The 23,764-nt window shown below is 45.0% G+C and overlaps 1 protein-coding gene across 1 annotated transcript in view; it reads left to right on the top strand.

Moving 5' to 3' along the window:
- The window catches only part of adgrb2 (adhesion G protein-coupled receptor B2), a 1,120,188-nt gene that overhangs the window by 834,874 nt on the left and 261,550 nt on the right, over positions 1-23,764 (top strand). The window contains exon 23 of the mRNA XM_041212905.1: positions 4,092-4,176. Coding sequence (XP_041068839.1) covers positions 4,092-4,176 — 85 coding nt within the window. The remainder of the gene's footprint in view (positions 1-4,091; positions 4,177-23,764) is intronic.

Below are 23,764 nucleotides of genomic sequence, written 5' to 3' on the forward strand. Positions count from 1 at the left end.
GGGGGGATCTTAAAAAGGAAATTAGGAAAGCTAAGAGAGTGCATGAGAAAGTATTGGTGGGTAGAATAAAGGAAAACCCAAAAGAGTGTTTTAAATATATGAAGAGCAAGAGAATAATTAGGGAAAGAGTAGGGCCAAATAGAGGTAATCTGTGTGTGGACCCGGAAGATCAGGGTACAGTCTTCAATGAATACTTTGTATCAGTCTTCACAATGGAAAAGCACAACGCAGGAATAGACATCAGGGTGGAGGACTGTGAAATATTAGAGGAAATTAACATAGAGAGAGAGAAGGTACTAGCAGGTTTAGTGGCATTAAAAGTGGATAAATCTGCAGGCCCAGGTGAGATGTATCCCATGCTGTTGAGGGAGGAAAAGGAAGAGATATCAGGGGTCCTGGCAGTAATCTTCAAATCCTCTCTGGCCACAGGTGAGCTGCCAGCCAGAGGACTGGAAGACTGCTAATGTTGTCCCACTAATAATAAAAAGATGAAGGGATAGACCAGGAAATTACAGGCCAATCAGTCTAACCTTGGTGGTGGGGAAGTTACTAGAACAAAATATATCTGCACTTGGAGAGACACTGTTTAATCAGGGATAGTCAGCTTGGATTTGTTAAGGGAAGGTCATGTTTGACAAATTTGATCAAATTTTATGAGGAGGTTGATGAAGGTAATGCTTTGATGTGGTCTACATGGACTTTAGCAAGGCTTTTGATAAGGTCCCTCATGACAGACTGGTCAAGAAAGTAAGAGCCCATGGAATCCAAGGCAAAGTGGCACATTGCATCCAAAATTAGCTGAGAGGCAGGAAGCTGAGAGGGATGTTTCTGTGACTGGAAACCTGTTTCCAGTGGGGTTCCACAGGGCTCGGTGCTGGGGCCCTTGGTGTATGTGGTGTACATAAGTGATTTGGACTTAAATGTAAGGGGTATGATCACGAAGTTTGTGGATGACATGAAAATTTGTAGGTTGGTAAATAGTGAGGAGGATAGCTAAAAACTGCAGGAGGATATCAATGGGCTGGTCAGGGGGGCAGAGCAGTGTCAAATGGAATTCAACCTGGAAAAGTGTGAGGTAATGCACTTGGGAAAGGCTAATAAGGCAAGGGATTACACTATGACCTTGGAAAGCACTGAAGATCAGAGGAACCTTGGTGTGCATATTCACAGATCTATGAAGGTAGCAGGGCAGACAGATCAGGTGGTTAAGAAAGCAAATGGGATACTTGCCTTTATTGGCCGAGGCATAGAGTACAAGAGCAGGGAGGTTATGCTGGAACTGGATAAAACGCTGGTTGGGCCACAACTGGAGTATTGCATGCAGTTCTGGTCACCACATTATAGGAAGGATGAGGTAGCACTGCAGAGAGTGCAGAGGAAATTTACCAGGATGCTGCGTGGGCTGGAGGGTCTTAGCTATGAGGAAAGATTGGATAGGCTGGGGTTATTTTCCTTGGAGCAGCGAAGGTTGAGAGGGGACCTGATAGAGATGTATAAGATTATAAGGGACATAGATAGGGTGGATAGGAAGGCACTTTTTCCATTAGTAGAGGGGTCAATAACCAGGAAGAATAGATTTAAGTAAGAGGTAGAAGGCTAAGAGGGGAGTTGAGGAGAATTTTTTTCACCCAGAGAGTGGTGGGAGTCTGGAACTCATTGCCTGAAAGGGTGGTTGAGCCAAAAACTCTCATAACATTTAAGAAGTATTTACCTATTCAATTGTGTTGCTGTAGCCTCCAGAGGTATGGGCTAAATGCTAAATGGGATTAGTGTAGTCAGATCTTTTGATCGGCATGGATGCAATGGGTCGAATGGCCTCCTCTGTGCTGTAAATGTCTGAGTCAATGAAAGTGTTTCAATGGGAGGATGTGAATGTTTAATTAGGGGAGTTAAAAAAAGAAATAAATATTTATTTTTCAACACCCAAATATAATTGCAACAATGCCCACTCACATAAGAAACACACACAAGAGAAGGTGATTACAAAAGAGGTAACATGCACTTATATTTTTAAAAGAGTCCAAAAATTACCATTACTCTTGTCTTTCAAGATGAAAGCTGGAAATGTTGCTGGCCTGATGATTTCATTTTTGTTCACTGAAGAAAATGTAGGTTAGAAGTTTCTGGCGATGATTTCACAGTGTCTTGCTCCTGGCTTTGCTCCAGGAAGTTATATTTGAGCCTCTTGTAGCGAAAATCTGGCTTGGTTCTGCAAATCTGTCAGTAAAAGGCTAGCCCCACTTCTCTGTATGTTAGTGAATTCTTGGCAGAGTTCTTTCTTTGCTGGGAGCAATTTTTTTCCCTTTGAATCCCCTTGTCTCCCAGACTGACTGACATTTGAGACTACTCTCAAGATGTGTCTTAATAAATATTTCTTATCACAAGGTGATTTTTTTTCAGGTGACCAAAGTATCGGTGTTTCCATTGTCCACACAAATAGTCCCTGACCACGTTAGCGTTGACACATCATAGGGTTTGAATCTTGTCTATTTGCATCTCCTTGTCATAGAATGATTTTTTCCTTTTTTTTTCCTGACGGCCATTCTGTGGCAATTCATTCTGCAGCCCTGAAGTCTGTGCAGTCGTTATGCACTGGTTTCTGTAGGCACTTGGATAACAGTAGCTGTTACATTGATAGGAGAAATTTGTTGCATTTTTAAATCTTCTTAAAGGAATGTTCCAGAAGATTGTTTACATAATAATATCCTAACCAGACAAGTCAGCTGCTTCCAGCCTTGGGCAGTTTCAAGTATATTTGCAGACAGGGAGGGAGGTCACCTGACCCCTTTGACTCAATCTTGTTGCAATGCAAATTGTCCATATTCCACATTTTTAAACGTATTAAAACATTCATTTTTCATACATTCACAGGTACACATGGGTGTGACAGTGGGCAAAACTTTGATCAATTAATTTCAATGTAGGTATGTGAGGTCATCCATTTAGCAGGATTAAAAACAAAAAAACTGCGGATGCTGGAAATCCAAAACAAAAACAGAATTACCTGGAAAAACTCAGCAGGTCTGGCAGCATCGGCGGAGAAGAAAAGAGTTGACGTTTCGAGTCCTCATGACCCTTCGACAGAACTTTAGCAGGATTGTCCAACCTGCCCCTGCTCACCGACTGGAAGATCCTGCCATATGTTGTTTTACTGTTGCCTTAATATAGATGTAGCTGGGAGTCAGATTCATCAGGGGAGTTAGGAGTTATTATAGTAGCAATTTATATACCTACGTATGTGCTTAAAATAGTTTCTCCTATTAAGACATGTTTAATTTAGTTTTGTAAAAATCCTCTTGACTCGGGGATTTGAGCAGCTCAGCACTTACCATCTGCTGTGCCATAACACCACGAATCCCCAAGATGATTCATACCACAAGAAAAAAACAACAAATCCAGGTTGACTTTCTCTCTGAACTAATTAAATGGCTGGTCCGAAATTTCAAGCAATTCCATGCTTCCTGAGGCCCGTGGCGGGCGGGCAATTGGGGTGTGGCTATTTCCCTATCTTCCTCTCTCCTGCTTTCTCTCTCTCTCTCCCAAGCCATTTCTTTCAATATTTCATCTTTTAATAAATTTCTAAAAAGACACCAACGAGATGTGCCATTTTAATTGGGGGTTGGCGTAGAGGATGGGCGGACGGAGTGTGTGCCATTTGCCACTTGCTCTTTCTGGCCCTGTCTCTGAGGCTTCGGGTGAGCTGTGGATGGAAGGGATTGTTAAAAGTGTTACCTGAAGCCGCCAGAGCTGTAACATTTGCAATTCCAGGGCTAGCGATCACTGTGCATGCACCCTGCTGCACATTGCACCCTATAAAGATGGTGGCCACACATACAAATGCACATGCACGGCGTTGGTGCAGATTAGTTGGCCCATTTTCCTGCATAAGAATTGCTGCACTTTGAAAGAAATTACTTTTGTGATGTACTTTGAGGTGTTTTAACATGAAAATGTGTGAAATAAATGCAAATATTTATGTTAGTATGTATTTACAATTGTGAAAACACACAAACATTAGCAGTGTTGTTACATCCTGGGAAAATCTGACCTCCCTTTTTGATTTACTTTTCAGAGCATGGAATTTACAGGAGTACCGTCTGTTCCGTTAATGATCGGATGTGGAATTGCCTGTATGGCCCTTTTAACATTGCTTGCTGTATATGCTGCTTTTTGGAGGTACTGTACATCAACCTAGTAATTGTATACAAAATACCAATTGTTAAAACTGCACCAATATAATATTACTCTGTGGTCCTTTTCACTGTATTCTGCTTATAAAATAGGTGGTGGAGCATTCATTAACTCTGTTATCAAAGGTGATAGTAGTTCAGTTAACAAGGGGACACATTTTTATGCAGTTGTGACAAAAAGAACAGTTTATATCTTTGTTATTTTATTATCCAGTTTTTACTTTCCTTCAAGCTACAGGAATATACTTTACATCCTGTCAGGCCTGGTTCCTTTTGAACAAAGGGAGTTTAACATGCTAACATATATTGAATGCAGATTCACTAGATTTAATTTGTTGAATAGCATTTTTGATAGCTGTCTGCATTATTTCCAACCATTATAGATTTTGCAAAGTGAATGGAGTCAAGAATTAGTGTTATGTTCAGTGGTTGTGCAGGAAAATAATTAAGTTCATAATTAAGACTATACTGAATGCTACTTATTTATCTGCTCAATGTTAAATAGATTTGTGGCTGAGTTTAGAGCCCATGCCTCAGTGTTATTCATCTTCCCCCTGAAGACAGATGTATATTGAAATAAAACAGAATACAGGGGGTAAGGATTCTATGTTCATTCTCTGGTTTTCACTACATGCACCTAAACAATGAGCAGATAAGGTTAATAGGGCCTGCAAAGTCCACTTGTGGACTAATCGCGATTCATGTAAATATCCCATAGTGCAAAATCGTAACAACTATCTTACCATCAGGATTTTAAACAAAGGTTTTGTTATCAGTCCTTTTAAACAGTGTATGCTGCTTCTTGTGTTTTTATCATGATACAAAGGCACCAATCACTCATAAAGAATTATGTAAACACGTTTGTTGATTAATTTAATTAAACAAGGCACATAAGAACAAACATATGTGGATAGAAAGCTTAAAGACGTCGACAGCAGAGCTGTGTGTGCTATGTTCTCACAAGCCAAAGTGAAGCTGAGGCTGGATCAAATGACACACTTCCCTATTAGTGATGGCACACTGCTATCCCTTGAAGGAATGTTATAACATGCCCCTTTCTTTTAAAGATACCTTCCCCCCCCCATTCCAAAGAAGTTCATGTTCATGTTTAGTTACCATTACATAAGTGCATACAACTGATTAATCTATGAGTTTCTAAACCTTAGAGGTAATCTGCTGGGACGCCCAGATCTTGTAATGGTAACCTTGTCGAGAGGTGTTTGTAATTCGTCACAATGAGCTGTGGAATTGTCATTCGTGGATGTTGTTCCTGGTTGCAATTGGGATCTTGCCCGAGATGCAGTAGGACTGTATGGTGGTTGAGAAGCTGGAATGGATCTGATGTGTCCTCAGTTACACCTCACCTTTGCGTCTTTGTGCGTAATGACTTCATGATACCTTGGTTCTGAGCAAACCCATGTCAGCTCAGCTAGTTGCTACTTTTCTTCTCAGGAAGCCTGGATACAAACTTGTTGCCCAACTGTAAACTTGGTAATTTTGTACCCGCATTTTTATTGTGCACATTGATCATCTTCTCTTGCGGTTTTAAAAGTTGCTCTCTAGTTTCTGAGAGAGTAGAATGGCAGCTTTTTGCACTGTATCGTCCATTGCCGGTGCATCCTGCCTTTTTAATTATGCATTCACGAGCAACACACCGGAATGCTGGTGGGCAGGTTTGGAATTGCCCGCCACACCGTGACCTCAGCATTTCCTCGCTCCTGTGCCATATTTAAAGTGCACCAGAGTACATGCCTAATTCATGTCTTCAGACCAAGGCTGTTCCAGGCAATAGATGGCCCCAAAAGTAAAGAAGACGGCAACCCCCAAATTTAGTGAAGCGTCTCTGGGACGTGTGCTGGACACAGTGGAAAGCCACTGCGATGTCCTCTACCTCTGCTCTGACAACAGGAGGTCCACCAGAGTCACCAATCTGGCCTGGGAGGCGGTGGCGGCAGTGGTCAGTGCCGCCGGTGCACAGAGGAGGTCAGCCATCCAGTGCAGGAAGAGGATGAATGCTCTCGTCCGTTCCGCCAGGGTAAGCCAACCACCTCATCGCTCTCAAACTCATCACACATCCACAGGAATCTCACACCTCAAAGGACAACAGCACTAATTCTCACACAGACTCTCACATCTCGAACTTGTATCCTCAACCCGTCCAAGGCACTGGTCATCACACAAACATTCACTGTAGTGCCATGCGTCCTGCTTTTACACAGTCCATCTGTGTGGAGAAGCTGGCTCACAACAGCAGGGAGAGGTCCCAGACTGGGGTTGGCATGGCCCACATTTGGCCCCTTGCTTACTTTAAGGAGTGTGCCATCACGTAGACTGGTGAGGACATGAACTGTGTTGCGACGACGGTGATGTTGGCAGTGAACACCCATGTGAGGATCCTACACCCCATCATTCCTCTCTTAATGCAACTGTGAGTGCACTCTCCCCTGCTTTTGACTGTGCACGAATGACCTCTACTTTGGTTCACTGGGAGCTCTGTCAAGTGACTGACACCCTCAGCCAGCCAGTCTCTCAGCTCCATCCAAGGCCTTACCTCCAGCCAAGTGTGCATGTCCTCCCTGGAAGAGCTGGAAATCAGCAGCCCGGAAAACCCATCACAGCGCTTACCCACACGCTCCACCAACACAGAGATACACACCTCAGTGGGACCTAGATCTATAGCAGGCTCGGGCTCACAATCTGGTGACCACCGCACAGACACGTGTCCGCAGCAGGATTTGGAGGACTGCTGGGGAAGAGGCTTCTGTGAGGTCTGAGTTAGATGATGAGCCTTTGGACTAGGCCTTCCAACTTAACGTAGAGAGTCAGCAGAAGACAGGGGAACATCATGCAGAACTGTTGGTAGCCCTTAACAGAGTAGCACAGGAATCAGATGAGTGTGTCCACCTTCACTCTGATGAAATAGTGTGCATGTGTGTGTGCATGGAGGTCAGCATGGGAAGGATGGTGAATGCCATGTAGACCCTGCACTCTTAGACACCTGAAGGGAGGAGGACCAGCAGCTGGACACCCCTGGGTAATCCACTCAGGAATCTCAGAGGCTGTCTTCTCCATCTGAGCCCTTTGCCTGTGACCCCCTTAACTTCGTCCTCTGTCATTACAGAGGGAGCAACTGGCCCACAGGAGGACAGTGAAAGCACACCAGGGCCCTTAAGGCCTTAGCTGTCCAGAGGACCCACAGCAAAGCCATTAGAGGCAACAGGGCCAACCATTGCACAGGCTGTCTCCACCCCTGCTGCGGTTATCAAGGCAGCACCTAGAAGAAGCGTAGGCTAGAAATGCTAAGAGTTCCTGATCACAAGTGGTTGCACAGGTGAACACATTTTGTCACTTTATAATCCTAAAATCTATTCACTTTCACTGAGTAACGTGTAATGGTGTCTTTCAGCTTCATTTACAGGCTTCATGAGCCCTCCCCCTGCATCCCCCCCCACCCACCCCCCTCCCCCACCCCCCCCCCCCGCCGCCAACTCTGCCAAACGAGCAGTTCAGCTGCACGCAGCCAGACCCAGGAGTGATTCTGGAAGGAGAACTGTGTCTGTGGCAGGGCCTTTCATGCTAGCATTATCCCACGCTTGCGGAGCCTTCCTCCATCACACGCATTGCATTGTCCTGAGCTTTTTCAATGCTGCCTGCTGGGGTTCTCTTTCACTTGTCTATCTGAGCTGACTTGCATCTCTGTCCACCCACTGATCACACTCCCATTCAGCACCTATGCCTGCCCAACACGAGGCTCCGCTCACTTGCAATTTTAGAAAAGTGGTAGTCATCACATTTCTGCTCTGCTCCCCTGTCCTTTCCCCTCCCGCATTCAACCATGTCCTTTTCCCCCATCACTATTGACCTCACCCCGGCATCACCTTCCACCTCCCCACTGTCACCTACCAACCAGAACTCTTTTCATTCCAGGATGTACAGATAAATGTGCACATTCCCTATCTTCCCAAGAATCCCACCTCCATCCACATGGACCTCCCTGACCTCGTCCTTCCCGCCCCCAGTGTCGGTGTCCGCCTCGAAGTCCTCACCAACCATGCTTGCCGGCCCTTCTACTGCTACTGTTGCACCCTCACACTCCCACCTTCCCAGCTCACTTTTCTCCCTCTCATACTCACCATTCCCTCCTACCACATCCATCGTCAGTTCTCTCTCCCCAGGAGGCAGTCATTGACTCCACAGATCCCTCCCTTGCATGTTCACCTAGACATTATTCTTCCTTACTCCCTCCACCACCTTTACTCCCTTTGTCACCCTTGATCCTTGTTCCTCCTTGACTCATTCCTTCCCCTCCGGACTCATTCTTACCCCTACGGACTCATTTCTACCCCTGCAGACACCCTTTCCACCCCCCTCCAGGCTCCTTCACCATTCCTCTGGACTCCTTCACCCACCCCCAGACTCCTTTCCCCTGCCTCCCCTGGACTCCTCCAACCCTCACCCCCCAGGACTCCTTTCCCCCTCCAGACTCCTTCCCCATTCCGGACTCCTTCTCCCCTCCGGATTCCTCTTACGTCTTCCTCCCCGTTTACACCTTCTTCCCCACTTGCCACATTGTCCCCCATTACAGCCTCCCGTACTCCATCCACCACCTGACCCCTTCGTCCAGCCCTGACACCTTCGTTCTCCACCCCCCGAACGTCACCCCTGCCTTCCCCCCCCCATAATACATCTTCCTCTCCCAGTCAAACCTAGACCTTGCTGTCCCCCTGCGCCCTTCACACCCCCCCTCCCCCCCGGTACACCTTCCTCCCCCACTCACAGCTGGACCTTCCTCTCCCCCACCTCGCCGATCATCCATAGCAACCCATGCCCATGACTGTGATGTTCTGAAGCAGACCCAATACATCAACGGAGACCTCCCACCTTCCAAGAACTGCAAACCAGTGGAGCCATGCTTATGAGAATCTACCTAGCATGTGATGCACATGTTCCTCCAAGGTCCAGTAGCTGTGGGGCTTCAGTATCTTATGCTCTTCGAATGTCCATGATCTGAGCAAGGCCCTAATGCTAATTCCCGACTTTTGCATGTCACACTTGTCCAGACATGTTCTGGGCTGGGATGCAAAGCAGGTTGTCACTGGCCTCCCAAGCGATTCCGCCATGGCGGATACCATTGGATGATCCCACTGTGATTTTGTGCGGGACTGTGTTTTACATGAGATTGATGGTGTGAAACATGCGTTTACCGCTCTTCGTATCGTCATGTACATCGCTATCATTTTCTCCTTTGTTAAACACCTTATATTTCTGACTGGATACCGGGTAGTCATTCTTATTGCTTGAAGATACTAGTTGTGTATGGCCTGTTTGCATCAGTTCATGGTTCTTTATAGCTGCATCAACCTTTGCTCTTGTGCCCTGACACTGCCAATGTTATTTCTGATACATGCCTTGGAGAATTGATTAAAAGATGGGCATTTCCTTGGTACATGCAGAAGACTCCACCTTCCACAGGCCTTGCTAGTTTTGGACATTCTAGTAAATGCATCAACAATTGGGGTTGTACTTACGACCTGTCGATCTGCGAGAAGCACTTCATACTTGCATCCATTCTTCAATAGCTCTTCAATGCTATATGTTTTAGACTTGTCTAGCAGATCTTTATGGAATGCTTCCCTGGGAGTGGACGTGATCACCAACTTAACAATTCTGTTCACTAACTCTGCATTTGAAAAATCACAGGACACAGCGTTTTCTCTGCATCTGCTGATAAAGTGATCTATGGATTTTGTAGGCTGTTATCGAAATGACATGAACTCTAGCCGACATACAGTGAAGTTTAACCTGATTCTGAACCGGTCTTCCAATGTTGTCTGTATCTTTTGGGGATCCTTTTGCTCTTCTGTTGTTAATCCAGATGTGTTCAGCCTGTGTAGATCTTCATTCCCAATTGCTAAACAAATTTTTATGGCTTTCTTGTCTGGTTCAGATACACCTGAATCAAGAAACCATAGCTCTGTGCGCTGTTTAATGATTTTGATTTTGGGTAGTAGATCAGATGCATCCCAATTCAAACTGGGGAATTTTGTGGACATTTTGACAATATCTCTTTGACCTTCTTCCTTGTTTTATTCAATTTATTGTTCAGCAACTCTCAAAGCCACTTGTTATAATCACAACTTTCTCTGGCCCAATTTCCTAATGGCTTTGTTTTGCTTTTCTTTTTGTTTGACACCCCCTTGCTCGTTATCAATCCGACCTACACCCTGCTCACTCACCTTTCTTGACAGAGCTAACCTGGTGCTGGTCCTCTCAACATGCTGTTCCACTCACTGAACAGACAGGCTATGCACTGCAGTCTCACCAGGAGGGATCTGTAAGCTTATCAGCTCTTTACTTGAGCACTACGCTGGGCTGTGTCTTCAAAGCTTTTCTATGCAGTCACCACACTGCGATTTTAACATTCTCTGACACTGCAAACTCGTTGTGCTCTGACAAATGTCGAGGGTCGTCTCATGCCAAGTTGCGTGATCTAAGGCTGCTCACATGTCATATCTGTAATTAATCTTGCTGCCACACTGCTTGACCACCACTGAACATCATGTTGTGTTTTTGTAATGATATAAAGGCACCAATCACTCATAAGGGATTGGTTAAACATGTTGTGGGTTTACTCATTCAAACTAGGGACATGAGAACATATATACATGGATAGAAAGCTTGAAGGCATCAACAGCAGAGTTGTGTGTGCTGTGTTCTGCTCTCAGGCCAAAGTGAAATTGAAACTGGGTCACATGATGCACGTCCCTTCTATTGATGGCCTGCTCCTGTCCCTTAAAGGAATGTTACAACACTGCTATCAGGAATATTGCAGTTCACTATTCAGGGTTTCTTTTAGTGCTATCAGAGAGGAAGTGGTCTTATCAGAACTTAGTTTTTTGATTAGGATTGTCACCATTTGGTTTTGTACTACAAACATACATACGAGCATACACGTTAGGAGCAGGAGTAGTGACCCTTTGAACCTGCTGCACTATTCAATGAGATCATGCCTTATCTGATTTCAACCTCAATTGCACATTCCTGCTACCCCCGATAACTTTCACCTCCTTGTTTATCAAGAATCTATCTAGGCCTGCCTTAAAAATATTCGAAGACTCTATCTCCACCACCTGAGGAGAATTCCGAAGACTCTTAACCTTCAGAGAAATAATTTTCCCTCAACTCTTGTCTTAAATTGGTGACTCCTTATTTTTAAACAGTGACCCCAGTTCTAAATTCTCCCACAAGAGGAAATATCATTTCCACATCCACCCTGTCAAGATCCCCCAGGATTTTATATGTTTCAGTCAAGTCAATCAAGTATGCATCCAAGGGTATTGAAGGAAGTGAGAGTGGAAATCGCAGAGGCACTGGACATAATCTTTCAGTCTTCCCTAGACTCGGGGAGGTGACAGAGGGCTGGAGAATTGCAAACATTATGCTCTTGTTTAGAAAAGTTTGTAACAATAAGCCCAGTCATTACAGGCCAGTCAGTTTAACTTCAGTGGTGGGGAAGCTTCGAGAAATAATTATTCAGGATAGAATTAGTAGCCACACGAAAAAATGTGGGATGATTAGGAAGAACCAGCATGGATTTCTAAAGGGGAAATCATGTTTAACTGTCTTGCTAGAATTTTTTAAAACGGTAACAGGGAGGTAATGCTGTTGATGTGGTGTACATGGACTTTCAAAAGTTTCCATGTGTTCGATACAGTGCCACACAACAGGCCTGTGAGAAAAATTATAGCTCATGGAATACAAGGGAAGGGAGCACCATGGATACAAAATTGGCTGAGTAATAGGAAACAGAGAATAATGGTCAATGGATATTTTTCGGGCTGGAAAAGGGTTTATAGTGGAGCCCCCTAGGGCTTTGTATTGGGACCCTTGCTTTTCCTGATATATATTAATGATCTAGATCTTGGTATGCAGGGGACAATTTCAAAGTTACAGATGATACAAAACTTGGAAGCATTGTAAACTGTGGGGAGGGCAGTGTAGAACTTCAAAAGGACATAGATAAGTTGGCGGAGTGAGCAGATAAGTGGCAGATGAAGCTCAATGTGAAGTGTGAGGTGATGTATTTTGGTTGGAAGAACATGGATTGGCAATGTAAAATAAGGGGTACAATTCTTAAGGGGTTGCAGGAGCAGAGGGACCTGGATATATATGTGCATAGATGATTGAAAGTGGCAGGACAGGTGGAGAGAGCAGTTAATAAAGCATACAGTAGCCTTGGCTTTATTAATAGGGGTATAGAGTTAAAGAGCAAGGAGGTTATGCTGAACTTAAAAAAGACACTAAGACCTCAGCTGGAGTATTGTGTACAGCTGCGAGCACCACACTATAGGAAGAATGTGAACACATTGGAGAGTGCAGAAGAGCTTTGCAAGAATGGTTCTAGGGATGAAAAACTTCAGTTATGAAGATAGATTGGAGAGGTTAGACTGTTCTCCTTGAAGAGGGGATTTGATAGAGATGCTCAAAATCATGAGGGAGCTAGATAGGGTAGAAAGGGAGAAACTGTTCCTGCTCGTAAAAGGATTGAGTACGAGAGGACACAGATTTAAAGTGATTTGCAAAAGAAGCAAATGTGATGTGTGAAAAAACTTTCTCTCACAGCGAGCGGGTCGAGTCTGGAATGCACTGCTTGGAAGTGTAGTGGAGGCAGGTTCAATTGAGGGATTCAAGAGAGCATTAGCTGATTATTTGAAGAGAAACAATGTTCGAAGGTACAGGGAAAAGGCAGGAGAATGACACTAAGTCATCATGCTCATTTGGAGAGCCGGTGCAGACACAGTAAGTCCAATGGCCGCCTTCTGCACCATAACAAATCTGTGATTCTGTGAAGTCGCCCCTTACTCTTCTAAACTCCAGTGAATACAGGTCTAGCCTCACCAGCCTTTCCTCATAAGACAACCCGCCCATTCTAGGTATTAGATTAGTAAACTGCCCATTCCAGGTATTAGTTTAGTAAACTGCTTCCAAAGCATTTACATCCTTCCTTAAATAAGGAGACCAAAACTGTACACAATACTCCAGATGTGGTCTCACCAATGCCCTGTATAACTGAAACATAACTTCCCTGCCCTAATATTCAATTCTCCTTGCAATAAATATTAACATTCTATGAGTTTTGCTAATTACTTGCTTTACCTGCATACTAACCTTTTGTGCTTCATGCACTGGGACACCCAGATCCCTTTGCATCTCAGAGCTGTAAAATCTCTCACCATTTAAATAATATGCTTTTTTATTCTTCCTACCAAAATGGACAATTTCACATTTTCCCACATTATACTCCATTTGCTAGATTTTTGCCATTAACCTAACCTATATATATCCCTTTGTAACCTCCTTCTGCCCTCTTCACAACTTACTTTCCTACCTAGCTTTGTGTCAGCAGCAAATTTAGCAACCATCCCTTCAATCCCTTCATCCAAATCACTTAGATAAATTGTAGAGTTGAGGCCCCAGCATTGATCTCTATGGCACACTACTCATTATATCTTGCCAACCAGAACATGACCTATTTACACCCACTCACTGTTTCCTGTTAGCTCACTAATCTTCTGTCCATGCCAATATGTTACCCCTTACAACATGAACTTTTATTTTCTGTAAAAAGCTATGATGTGGCAACTTATCAAATGCCTCCTGAAAATCTAGGTGCAGTAAATCCACCAGTTTCACTTTATCCACAGTATATGTTACTTCTTCAAAGAGCTCCAATAAATTGTTTAAATATGATTTTCCTTTCACAAAACCATGTTGAATCTGCCTGATTGCCTTTAATTTATCTAAGCGCCCTATTAGTAATATCTTTAATATTAGTATCTAACGTTTTCCCTATGACAAATGTTAAGCTAACTGGCCTGTAGTTTCCAGCTTTCTGTTTCCCTCCTTTTTTGAATAAAGGAGTTCGCTATTTTCCAATCAAATGGGAGTTTTCCCGAATCTAGTGAATTTTGGAAAATTAAAACCAACGTATCAACTAACTCACTAGTCACTTTTAAAACCCTAGAATGAAATCCATCAGCACCCAGGGACTTGTCAACCCGCAGTTCCAACAATTTGCTAAATACCAGTTCCCTGGTGATTGTTATTTTCTTGAGTTCCTCCCTTCCCTTCCAATTTCTGGGATGATACTTGTATCCTCTGTAGTGAAGACCAAGGCAAAATATTGGTTCAGTTCATCTGCCATCTCCTTATTTTGCATTATTAATTCCCCAGACTCATTTTCTATAGCACCAACACTCACTTTGTTAATTCTTTTCTTTTTAAAATATCTATACTTTCTCTCGTAATCAATTTTTTCCCTCCTTATTTATTAACGTTTTTGTCACTCTTTGCTGTTTTTTTATATTCTGTCCAATCTTCTGACCTGCCACACATCATTGTGCAATTAAATGCTTTTTCTTTAAGTTTCATAGCATCTTTACATTTTTTAATTAACCATGGATGGTGGGTTCACCCCTAGGAATTTTTCTTTCTCGTTGTAATGTTTCTGTTCTATGTATCCTGAAATATCCCCTTATTGTCCACCACTGCATGTCTATTGACCTATCCCTTAAACTATATTGCCCGTTCACTTTTGCTAGCTTTGTTTTCATAATTGCTCTTATTTAAATTTAAAGCACTTGTTTTGAACCCACTCATCTCTACCTCAAACTGAATGTAAAATTCAATTATATTATGATTGCCGCTTCCTAGCGGCACCTTCACTATGAAGTCATTAATTAATCCTATCTCGTTGCTCAATTCTAGGTCTAATATTCCCTGGCCCTGGTTGGCTCCAGAATGTGCTGTTCTAAGAAATTATCCCAAAAACATTCTATGCATTCCTCATGTAGGCTACCTTTGCCCATCTGATTTTTCCAGTCGATATGTATATTAAAATCCCCAATTATAATCACCATAACTTTCTGACAGTCTTCCATTATCTCTTCCTTTATCCCCAGTCCTACCATGTAGTTGCTGTTCGGGGCCCTGTATACCACTTCCTCAAATGACTTCTTGCCTTTATCCTTCCTCATCTCTACCCAAATTGCTTCTATATCCTAATTTCCTGAACTACGATCATCCCTCTCTATTGTGCTAATATTATCTTTAATTACTAGAGCCACCCCTTCCTGTCCCAGCCTCCTGTCCTTTCTAAATGGCACATACCCTTCAATATCCAGGTCCCAATCTATGTCATAGATTGAAGTTCATCTTTGATTAAAATACCGACTACAAATGACATTATCAGAAGCAACTGACTGGCAAGTATGACCAGGCTTATCAATGTGAGAGAACTGAAGCAATATGCAGAGACATAAATAAATGATTTTCAGAGACCTAGGTTAATAACCTTCTCTCTACTGATGTTAATTAAGTTGTTTCATCATGCTCCTGGCCTCAGAAACTGTTGTCAAACAGTTGGGCTCAGCTGCTGACTGTCCAATCTTATCAAACCAGTATTGAACTCTGGAACTCAATGCCCCTTGATATCACATTGTTTTGTCCCAAGAGAATATACCCAAAAACTGAACCTAAGATCTTAATCTGTGTGGCTCAGCTACCCATTGGATAAATATGCAGAACCATCAACAGAGCCGACTGTTCAAATGTGTAATGAAAATTCTCAGTCCTGCAGTTCATTTGGAGCAGATGGTAGCAAGTTGCCTTGTGCCAATTTTATTTCTGCACTCCTGCATACTTGCCAAGTAACCACCAAAATTAATATTTCCTTCTGGCCAGGATGGTGGTTAGTTTTCAGCCATACGGAGAGAGCAGAAGGCACCAATTTGTTGGAGCACCTCCTACTAACTTAAAACTTGGCAAATTGCCCAATAGACTTAAATATTTATTTCTCATATACACAAGCTAATTTCCCATTGCATAATTATAACCCACTTGAATAAATGAAGCTGCATAATATATTTATATAACTGTAAAAAGAAATCATGAAGCATTGGTCCAAATTTTGCTGCCAAAGGAACAACATGTTTAATGGTGCTCAATATTATTAATGTGTAAATACTCCAGTAACTTCTGGTAAGGAAGAGATACCATCTTGAAGTACAAATCACCACAAGCTGCTGGCTCATTTATGCCATTCCATCTTTAGCATTGTGAAAATGATAGCCAGCTGCCAACCTTACCATCAGTTTCATGAAACTGCTGCAGTTGCTCATTAATTCCAATTAACCTCACTGCAGAAAGTTAGGGTTGCTACTTAACAGCATTAAGACCCTTTTTATTTACAAGATTTATGTTCCTGCAACCAACCTTTCTGTCCCAGAATGGAGTTCATTCCTATAGACAATAAATTATTTCAGATTTATAACTTTTTTCATTTTTATCTTACTCTTATTTTCTTTTTTTCTTTCATTCAAATATTTCCTTCACTCTCTTTACATTTCTTTTCTATACCCAATTTGACTCTAAATCACCCTATTTCCCTTTCAGTTCCTCTGTTCTTTCTCAATCTCGGAATTTCTTTGGTTAAGAACCATTGGTTCCATTGTTCACTAAGGTCCCAGACAGCGCACAGTTCACAAACAGTTCAGACTTCCAGCAAAAAATGTTTGAGGGGAAATGTCTAACGGGGCATGATTCAGCAAAGATCTGAGCCAATATGTCTTGCAAACTGATACAGCTCCATTTATTTAACTTTCTGATCCATTTGATCTCCTGATCAAGGGGAAATCAAAATTACAGTTGATTTGACACAAGATAACTTGCATAAAACACTGGTTTGGCCTCAGCTGATATTATGCATCCAGTTCTGGTTGCCACAATTTAAGAAAGATCTGAGGCTATTACAGAGTGTGCAGAAAAGATTCACAAGAATGATTCCAGGGCTGAGGAACTTCAGTTACATAGATTGGAGAAGTTGGGGCTGTTTTCATTGGAGAAGGGAAGGTTGAGAGGAAATTTGTCAGAGGTATTCTTGAGGTCTTTGGGCAGTGTAGATAGGGAGAAACCTTTCCCACTGGTGGAATAATCTAGAACCAGATGGCGCAGATTTAAGGTAATTAGCAAAAGAAACAATGGAGATGAGAAACGTTTTCATGCATCAAGTCGTTAAGATTTGGAATGCGCTGTCTTTGTGGTGGAGGCAGGTTCAATCGAGGCATTCAAGAGAAAATTGGATTATTATCTAAAAAGGAAAATCTAGTCAGCCTCTCGTATTTTGGTTCCACTTCACAGAGTACAAAGTAGTCTCAAGTCAACAGACATAGAATTCCGATACAGGTAATCTAAGAAGCTCTACTCCATCCTTCACACCCACAAAGGCAAAACACCATCTGAAAATAAACCAGGAATTTACAGCATACCATACAATTGTCTACATTGGGAAAATAGGCTGCAGCACATTAGGTTCAAGGAACATCAAACCCACTTCAAACACAATGGGTGGAATTTCCCCAGAATTGCACTAAGTGCCGTGGCAGGTGCATAAAATTTAGTCCTACCCGCCGATGAAAATGGTGGGTTTTCACGCCGTATCTTCCCAAGCCCGTTTCATTATATATTCACTCCTGCGAAACATGCCGCTTCTGTGTCTCATTCGCCTGCTCACCATCCCTGCTGTTGTATCACTCCTGTCACTATCTTTAAATGGCAGCCGCCAGCAAAGCACTCATCGCCACCAGCTCACCACCACTGCCAGCAAAGGCAAAAAGACTACAGTTTCCCGCTTCAACAACAGGTCCCTCGAGCAACTGCTGGTTGTCATGGAGGCCTGCCAGGATGTTCTCTACCCCAGCTCTGGCCGCAGGATGGGTAGCAATGTTAGCAACCCGGCTTGGGAGATGGTGGCAACAGTGGTCAGCATGAACGCCCTGCAGAGGACAGCCATCCAGTGCCACAAAAAGATGAATGATGATCTCCGTTCCACCAGGGTAAGTCACTCTTTTCATCACTCCCAACTCTCACACTTTCAAACCCATCACACATCCACAGGGTCCTCACTCACTACCAGTGCAAGAGACATCACCATTCACTCTTTCACACACATCATCATTGTCCTCATCCCGTCCATGGGACCACTCACCACTCACACAAGCCAGGCATACTTATCGTCTGGCCCGGCAGGTGTCCTGATGTACTCTCCCCATCCCTATCCGTGCAGGACAAACTGGCTCACAACAGGAGGGAAAGGTTGCAGACAGGTGGAGGGATACCGGAAATCAAAGTCCTGACAGAATTCAAAAACAGAGCCATCTATCTGGCCGGTGAAGACCGGGACCGGTCCTGTGCTTACGGTGAGGTCGGCGCTGCTTTACCAAGTGAGGATCCAGAAGTGCAACATCCATCAGACACCATGCCGTGAGTGATGTGTCCTCTTTCACAGGCCACTGCCATGCACTAATTATCTCTCCTTGCTTCTGCAGGCACATCTGCCAAACAGCCGACAGAGTCCATGACCCAGGGCCTCCAATCAAGCTCTGAAGAAACCTCTGAAAAGGAATCTGAAGGCACCCTCCCTGAAGTCCCATCACAGCGCTCACCCACACCCTCCACTGGTGCAGAGACACACACCTCAGTGGGACCTAGCTTTAGAGTAGCCTCGGGATTACAATCTGGTGAGCACATCGCACTTTCTGATCCACAGCAGGCGGAGGCAGGGACTTCCCAGGTCCCCGGCACTCAGAGGACTGCTGGAGGCCAGAACATTGCTGAGTCTAAGTCAGATGACGAGCCTCTGGACTCGGTCATGTCACAGTTTCTGGAGCTGCAAGGCAAGCTAGGGAACAATAGAAAGGGATGCCCGCTGCAAGGCACAATGGAGGACACTTTGGTCCTGCGTGGGTTTAACTCCATTGCTGATGCCATAGTTGGCCTCCAACAGTGTATACGTGAGAGCGATGCTGGGCAGTTTGATCTCACTCCAGCTACCCCTTCCGCTCATGGAGTCAGCCAGGAACCCTCAGGCACTCACAGGGAGGAGGATCAGCAGGTGCACAATCCAGGGCCATCCACCCAGGTGACTCTGGGAGTGACTGGCCCATGTGACTCCACTCTTCCTGAGACCTGTGCAAATTCAGTTTCACAGGCCAACGAGGGTGCCACTGCCACACAGCAGGACCGCGAAAGCAGGCCAGGGCCCTCCAAGTCTCAGCCCTCCAGAGGACACCCTCCAAAGTCATCACAGACAGGGCGTCACAGTCAGCAGGCTGCCTCCACCTCTGCTGTAGATGTCTGGGAAGCACCAAGATGTAGTGGCAGGGTTAGGAAAGTTAGGTAAAAGTAGTTGCACAGCCTGGTCATGGGTGTTGATCACTTGTACATACTGCTCACTTTTTTCAATGAACTCTTAGAATGTCACCCTGCCTGTGGCTCCTTGTTCTGATGGGCAGTGTTCTTGTCACTCAAATGTGAAAGCTTTCTGCACAAGATAAAAGGCTGGTGTCTCAGTCCAGGGCCTATTCCCTCTGCTCTGTGCGGCCTTCAGGCCACAGTGATGGTCCGTCTACACACACCCTGGACACATTACTGATGCCTGCATCTCAGCAGTGCTGGTCATTGTTGCCAGAGTGTAGTGGGCAGGCGCCACAGAGCTCTCTCATTCTCTCTGTGTGTTCTCAGCACTATTAAGGTGGGGCTGACCCACATCACACTAGCATCTGCGACCAGAGATGCTGTGCACCAGCTCCTGAAAGGCTGAGATTGCTGAAGGCAGACACAGCATCAGATGCGTCTAAAGTTTCATGGCTGCGTTTTTCAGATGGCCCTAATCATGGAGTGCAAGCAAGCTGCCCTCGGTGAGAGAGGGGTCAGACATGCTCAGAGGCTATGTAAGGGTATCATCCTCCACAAATCTGGCAGTTGTGAAGGCCTCCAAAGTGCGCCCGCCTCATCTAGCCAGTGCAAGAGTCTCAACCCCATCGTTGTCACCACCGAAGACCCCGTCACCCTCATCCGTGTCGGCTTCCACCTCATCAGAGGAGACGTGCAGCTGCTCCATCTCCTCCTCAGCCAGCTCCTCTCCTCGTTGCAGCGCCAGGTTGTAAAGGGTGCAGCAGACAATGAGGGATGTGTGACAACCTCTGCGGACTGTATTGCAGGACTGTACCAGACTGGTCCAGACACTGGAACCGCATCTTCAGCATCCCGATGGTCTGCTCCACCAAGTTGCGTGCTGCTGCATGAGCCTCATTGTAGCGTCGCTCTGCTGCAGTCTGAGGCTGTTGCTGCACGGGTGTCATCAGTCACGGCCTCAGTGGGTAGCAGTCCCCAAGGAGCCAACCCTGCAGCCTCTGTGGACCCTGGAAGACTGCAGGGATCTGCAAGTGACTCAGGATGTAGGCATCGTGCATGCTCCCAGGAAACCGTGCGCACACCAGCTTCAAGTTCAGTGAGTGGAAGCCCTTGCCGTTGATGAAGTCCTCTGAGTGTAGCGATGGAAAATTGAGCGCTACTTGAGTGCAGTCAATCACACCCTGTACTTGTAGAAATCCCAGGATCCAATGGACCTTGCATTGTGGCTGTCCCGGTCCCGGGCGAAATGCACAAAGTTGTGTGCCATGGAGGAGATGGCATCCGTGACCTCACAGATGTATTTGTGGATAGCGGATTGTAAAATCCCACAGAGGTCACCTGTGGAGCCCTGAAAGGAGCCACTGGCATAGAAATTGAGTGTCGTGGTCACTTTCAAAGCCACTGGCACTGGATGCCCTCCATGTCCCCTTGGCTCCAAGTCCTGCAGTAAGTGGCAGATGTGAGCCATCAGGTCCCTAGACATGCGCAGTTATCGAAGGCACTGGTTTTCAGTCAGCTGCATGTATGGCAGGCGACATCTATAGACCCTGGGTGTCGCTAGGTGCCGACCAACCACAGCTCGCTGTCGCTCCTGGGCAGCGTGTGCGGGAGCCCCGCTGCCTCTTCTTCATGAGCTTGCTGCTCCTGCCTTTGTGCGGCCAGGTGCCTCAGTCGCTCTCCCCTCCTTCTTCTATGGACTCTGTAGGCCATCAGGGATACAGCTAGGTCACCAGAATGCATGATCCTGACATGGTCCTCCTGCAGCATGAAAGAGTGAGAGACTGTGGTTATCATGGCTGTACTTAGCACCTTCCATGGCGGCAACCCTTAATGCTTCCTGGAGAGTGCTGGTCACCCCTCGGATGGCCAGAGATGAGTGTGCTGTATGGCCGCCCTGTCAACCTGCAACATGGAGAACACTGGTCCAAACCAGGATGCTGAGATTGCAAGGGGCTGTGAGCACCTCCAGCGGTGACTGCTACATGGCCAGCATTGGCAAGGAAATTGTACAACATGTGCAGTCCAACTGCTCCTCAGTCCAATAAAGTGGTGGCGGACTTGAAGTCTGTGCCAGGGGGGTTTGGGGGGTGTGCAATAGGTTGGGTAAGTATGGAGCGCTTGGTGACACTTTGGTGCTTCTGCGATGCTTGCATGGGAGGGCAGGCCAGGCTAAGAGCCTGATCCCAATCACATCACTGTGGCTGCGTCTGATCTGTCTTAGTTGCAGAGGCATGGTCAGTTTATACAGGTGTCCCTAATGCGTGGCCACTTCCCTCGCTTACCCTGCTCCCCACCTCGATTTCCTGTGCATGGGATACAGCTCCAGGGCAGCACTTGACCCAAACCCCCATCAGCAGTCGCCTCCGAGGCAACTGCCCCCACTTGCCTCCAGATACCAACCCCCGTCAGCAGTTGCCTCTGAGGCTGGCCAGCACTTGCCCCCAAACACCCTCCACCCCCCTAAGCACCTGCCTCTGAGGCTGGCAAGCACTTGCCCCAACACACCCCCCACCCCTCAGCAGTCGCCTGCTGGGCCAGGCATCCGTTTCCCCCACCCCCCGACACCCTGAGGCCTGTAAACAACAGGTAAGCTGTGGAGAACACTGCTGCTCACTCTCCTCAGTTCCTCCATAGTGAAGGCCGCCAAGTGCACGTCGCCTGCGTGCTGTTGTGAAACATGTTGGTGCGCTTTCCCACCAACATGGACGGATGATATGGAGGGGTTCCAAGAGCCTGGTGAGATGGCCTTTTAATTATATGCTAATGTATTACAATTAGCTCCCCTCTGACTGATGGCAGGAAACGCAGCCTGCCGTCAGCCAGCTGAGCGGAAGATCGCGACCTGCCTTCACGCCATCGTGAAATGGGTCCCGCCATATTTTCCACGCGTGCCACCTATCACGTCCAATACCAGCGGGCTTGGAAATTTCCGCCCAACGTATGGGACAAGTCAGCTATTGTCAAATGTGCTCAGCTTAAAAACCACCATGTCCAATGGTTCAACTCTAGATTTATCTCATGCATGAAAGACAAGATATGTCAGGGAGGCAATGGAGATCTACCAACACCACACTGACCCCAAAACAGCAGCCTTCTCATCAGTGACATTTGGCTTCCCTTACTCAAGAAACACATTACCGTCCATTCTGCACAGTCTAATCAATTAACAGCAATAATTTTAACATGTACCAACCAATTACAAATACAATAATGTGCCCAATCAGCAGTAAGATCCTGCCCATATCCCCAAACTCCACTATATGTAACTACCTCTTTCACCTGTTCCAGTCATTCCACCTGGCAATGGGAAGAGTTTGTGCTGTGGGTGTTAATTATGTATCGATAGGTTTGATGAAATCTTCATATTCTTTAGCAGGTTAACTGTAAGTCTATATTAACTACTAAAACTAAGTACAAATATACAGTAAATGGTAGAAACTAGGAGCTGTCGCCATGCTTAGGTTTTCATGTGGTTCTATCCAACACCACACTGAGCCCTAGGTACAAATCATAAGTTATCTTTCATCACTGTGTGAGCGGTACTATACTCAGCTCCACAGTAACCCTATATGTGCCAAACCCTTATACTACACCTCCCCTAAGTCTTTATCCAATGTATTTAGTTAAAAACTCACTTACCTATGTCCCTTTGTAGACTATCTACCACCTCATGACAATTTACTTTCCCATCTATCTTGGAGTCATGAGCAAAATTAACTACCATACATTCAGTCCCTTCATCTAAGTCATTGATGTACATTGTAAATTGCTGAGGCTCAACACTGATCCCTATGGCACTCCACTATTTTCAGCTTGCCAACATGAAAAAAGATCCATTTATCTGCTGCCTATTAGCTAACCTTTCCTTTTCCCATGCTAATATGTTATCTCCTATACCATGTTCACTTATCTTATAGAGCAATCTTCAATGTGGCACCTTATCAAATGCTTTTTGGAAATCCAAGTATACCGCATCTACAGGTTTCCCTTTATCCACCTTGCTTGTTACTTCCTCAAAGAACTATAATGAATTAGTTAAACACGATTTCCCTTTCACAAAGCCATGTTGAGTCTCCCTGATCACTTCATGATTTCCTAAGTATCTTGCTATAACCTCCTGAATAATGGATTCTAGCACTTTCCCAATGGTAGATGTTAGGCTAATTGGCCTGTAATTTTCTGCCTTCTGTCCTCCTCCTCCTCTCTTGAATAAACGTGTTACATTAGTTATTTTCCAATCCACTGGATCTCTCCCAGAATCTAAAGAATTTTGAAAGATTATAACTGATGTATCTACTATTTCTGCAGCCACTTTTTCTAAG

Source organism: Carcharodon carcharias, chromosome 19, assembly GCF_017639515.1.
Source record: "Carcharodon carcharias isolate sCarCar2 chromosome 19, sCarCar2.pri, whole genome shotgun sequence".
Lineage (NCBI taxonomy): Eukaryota > Metazoa > Chordata > Chondrichthyes > Lamniformes > Lamnidae > Carcharodon > Carcharodon carcharias.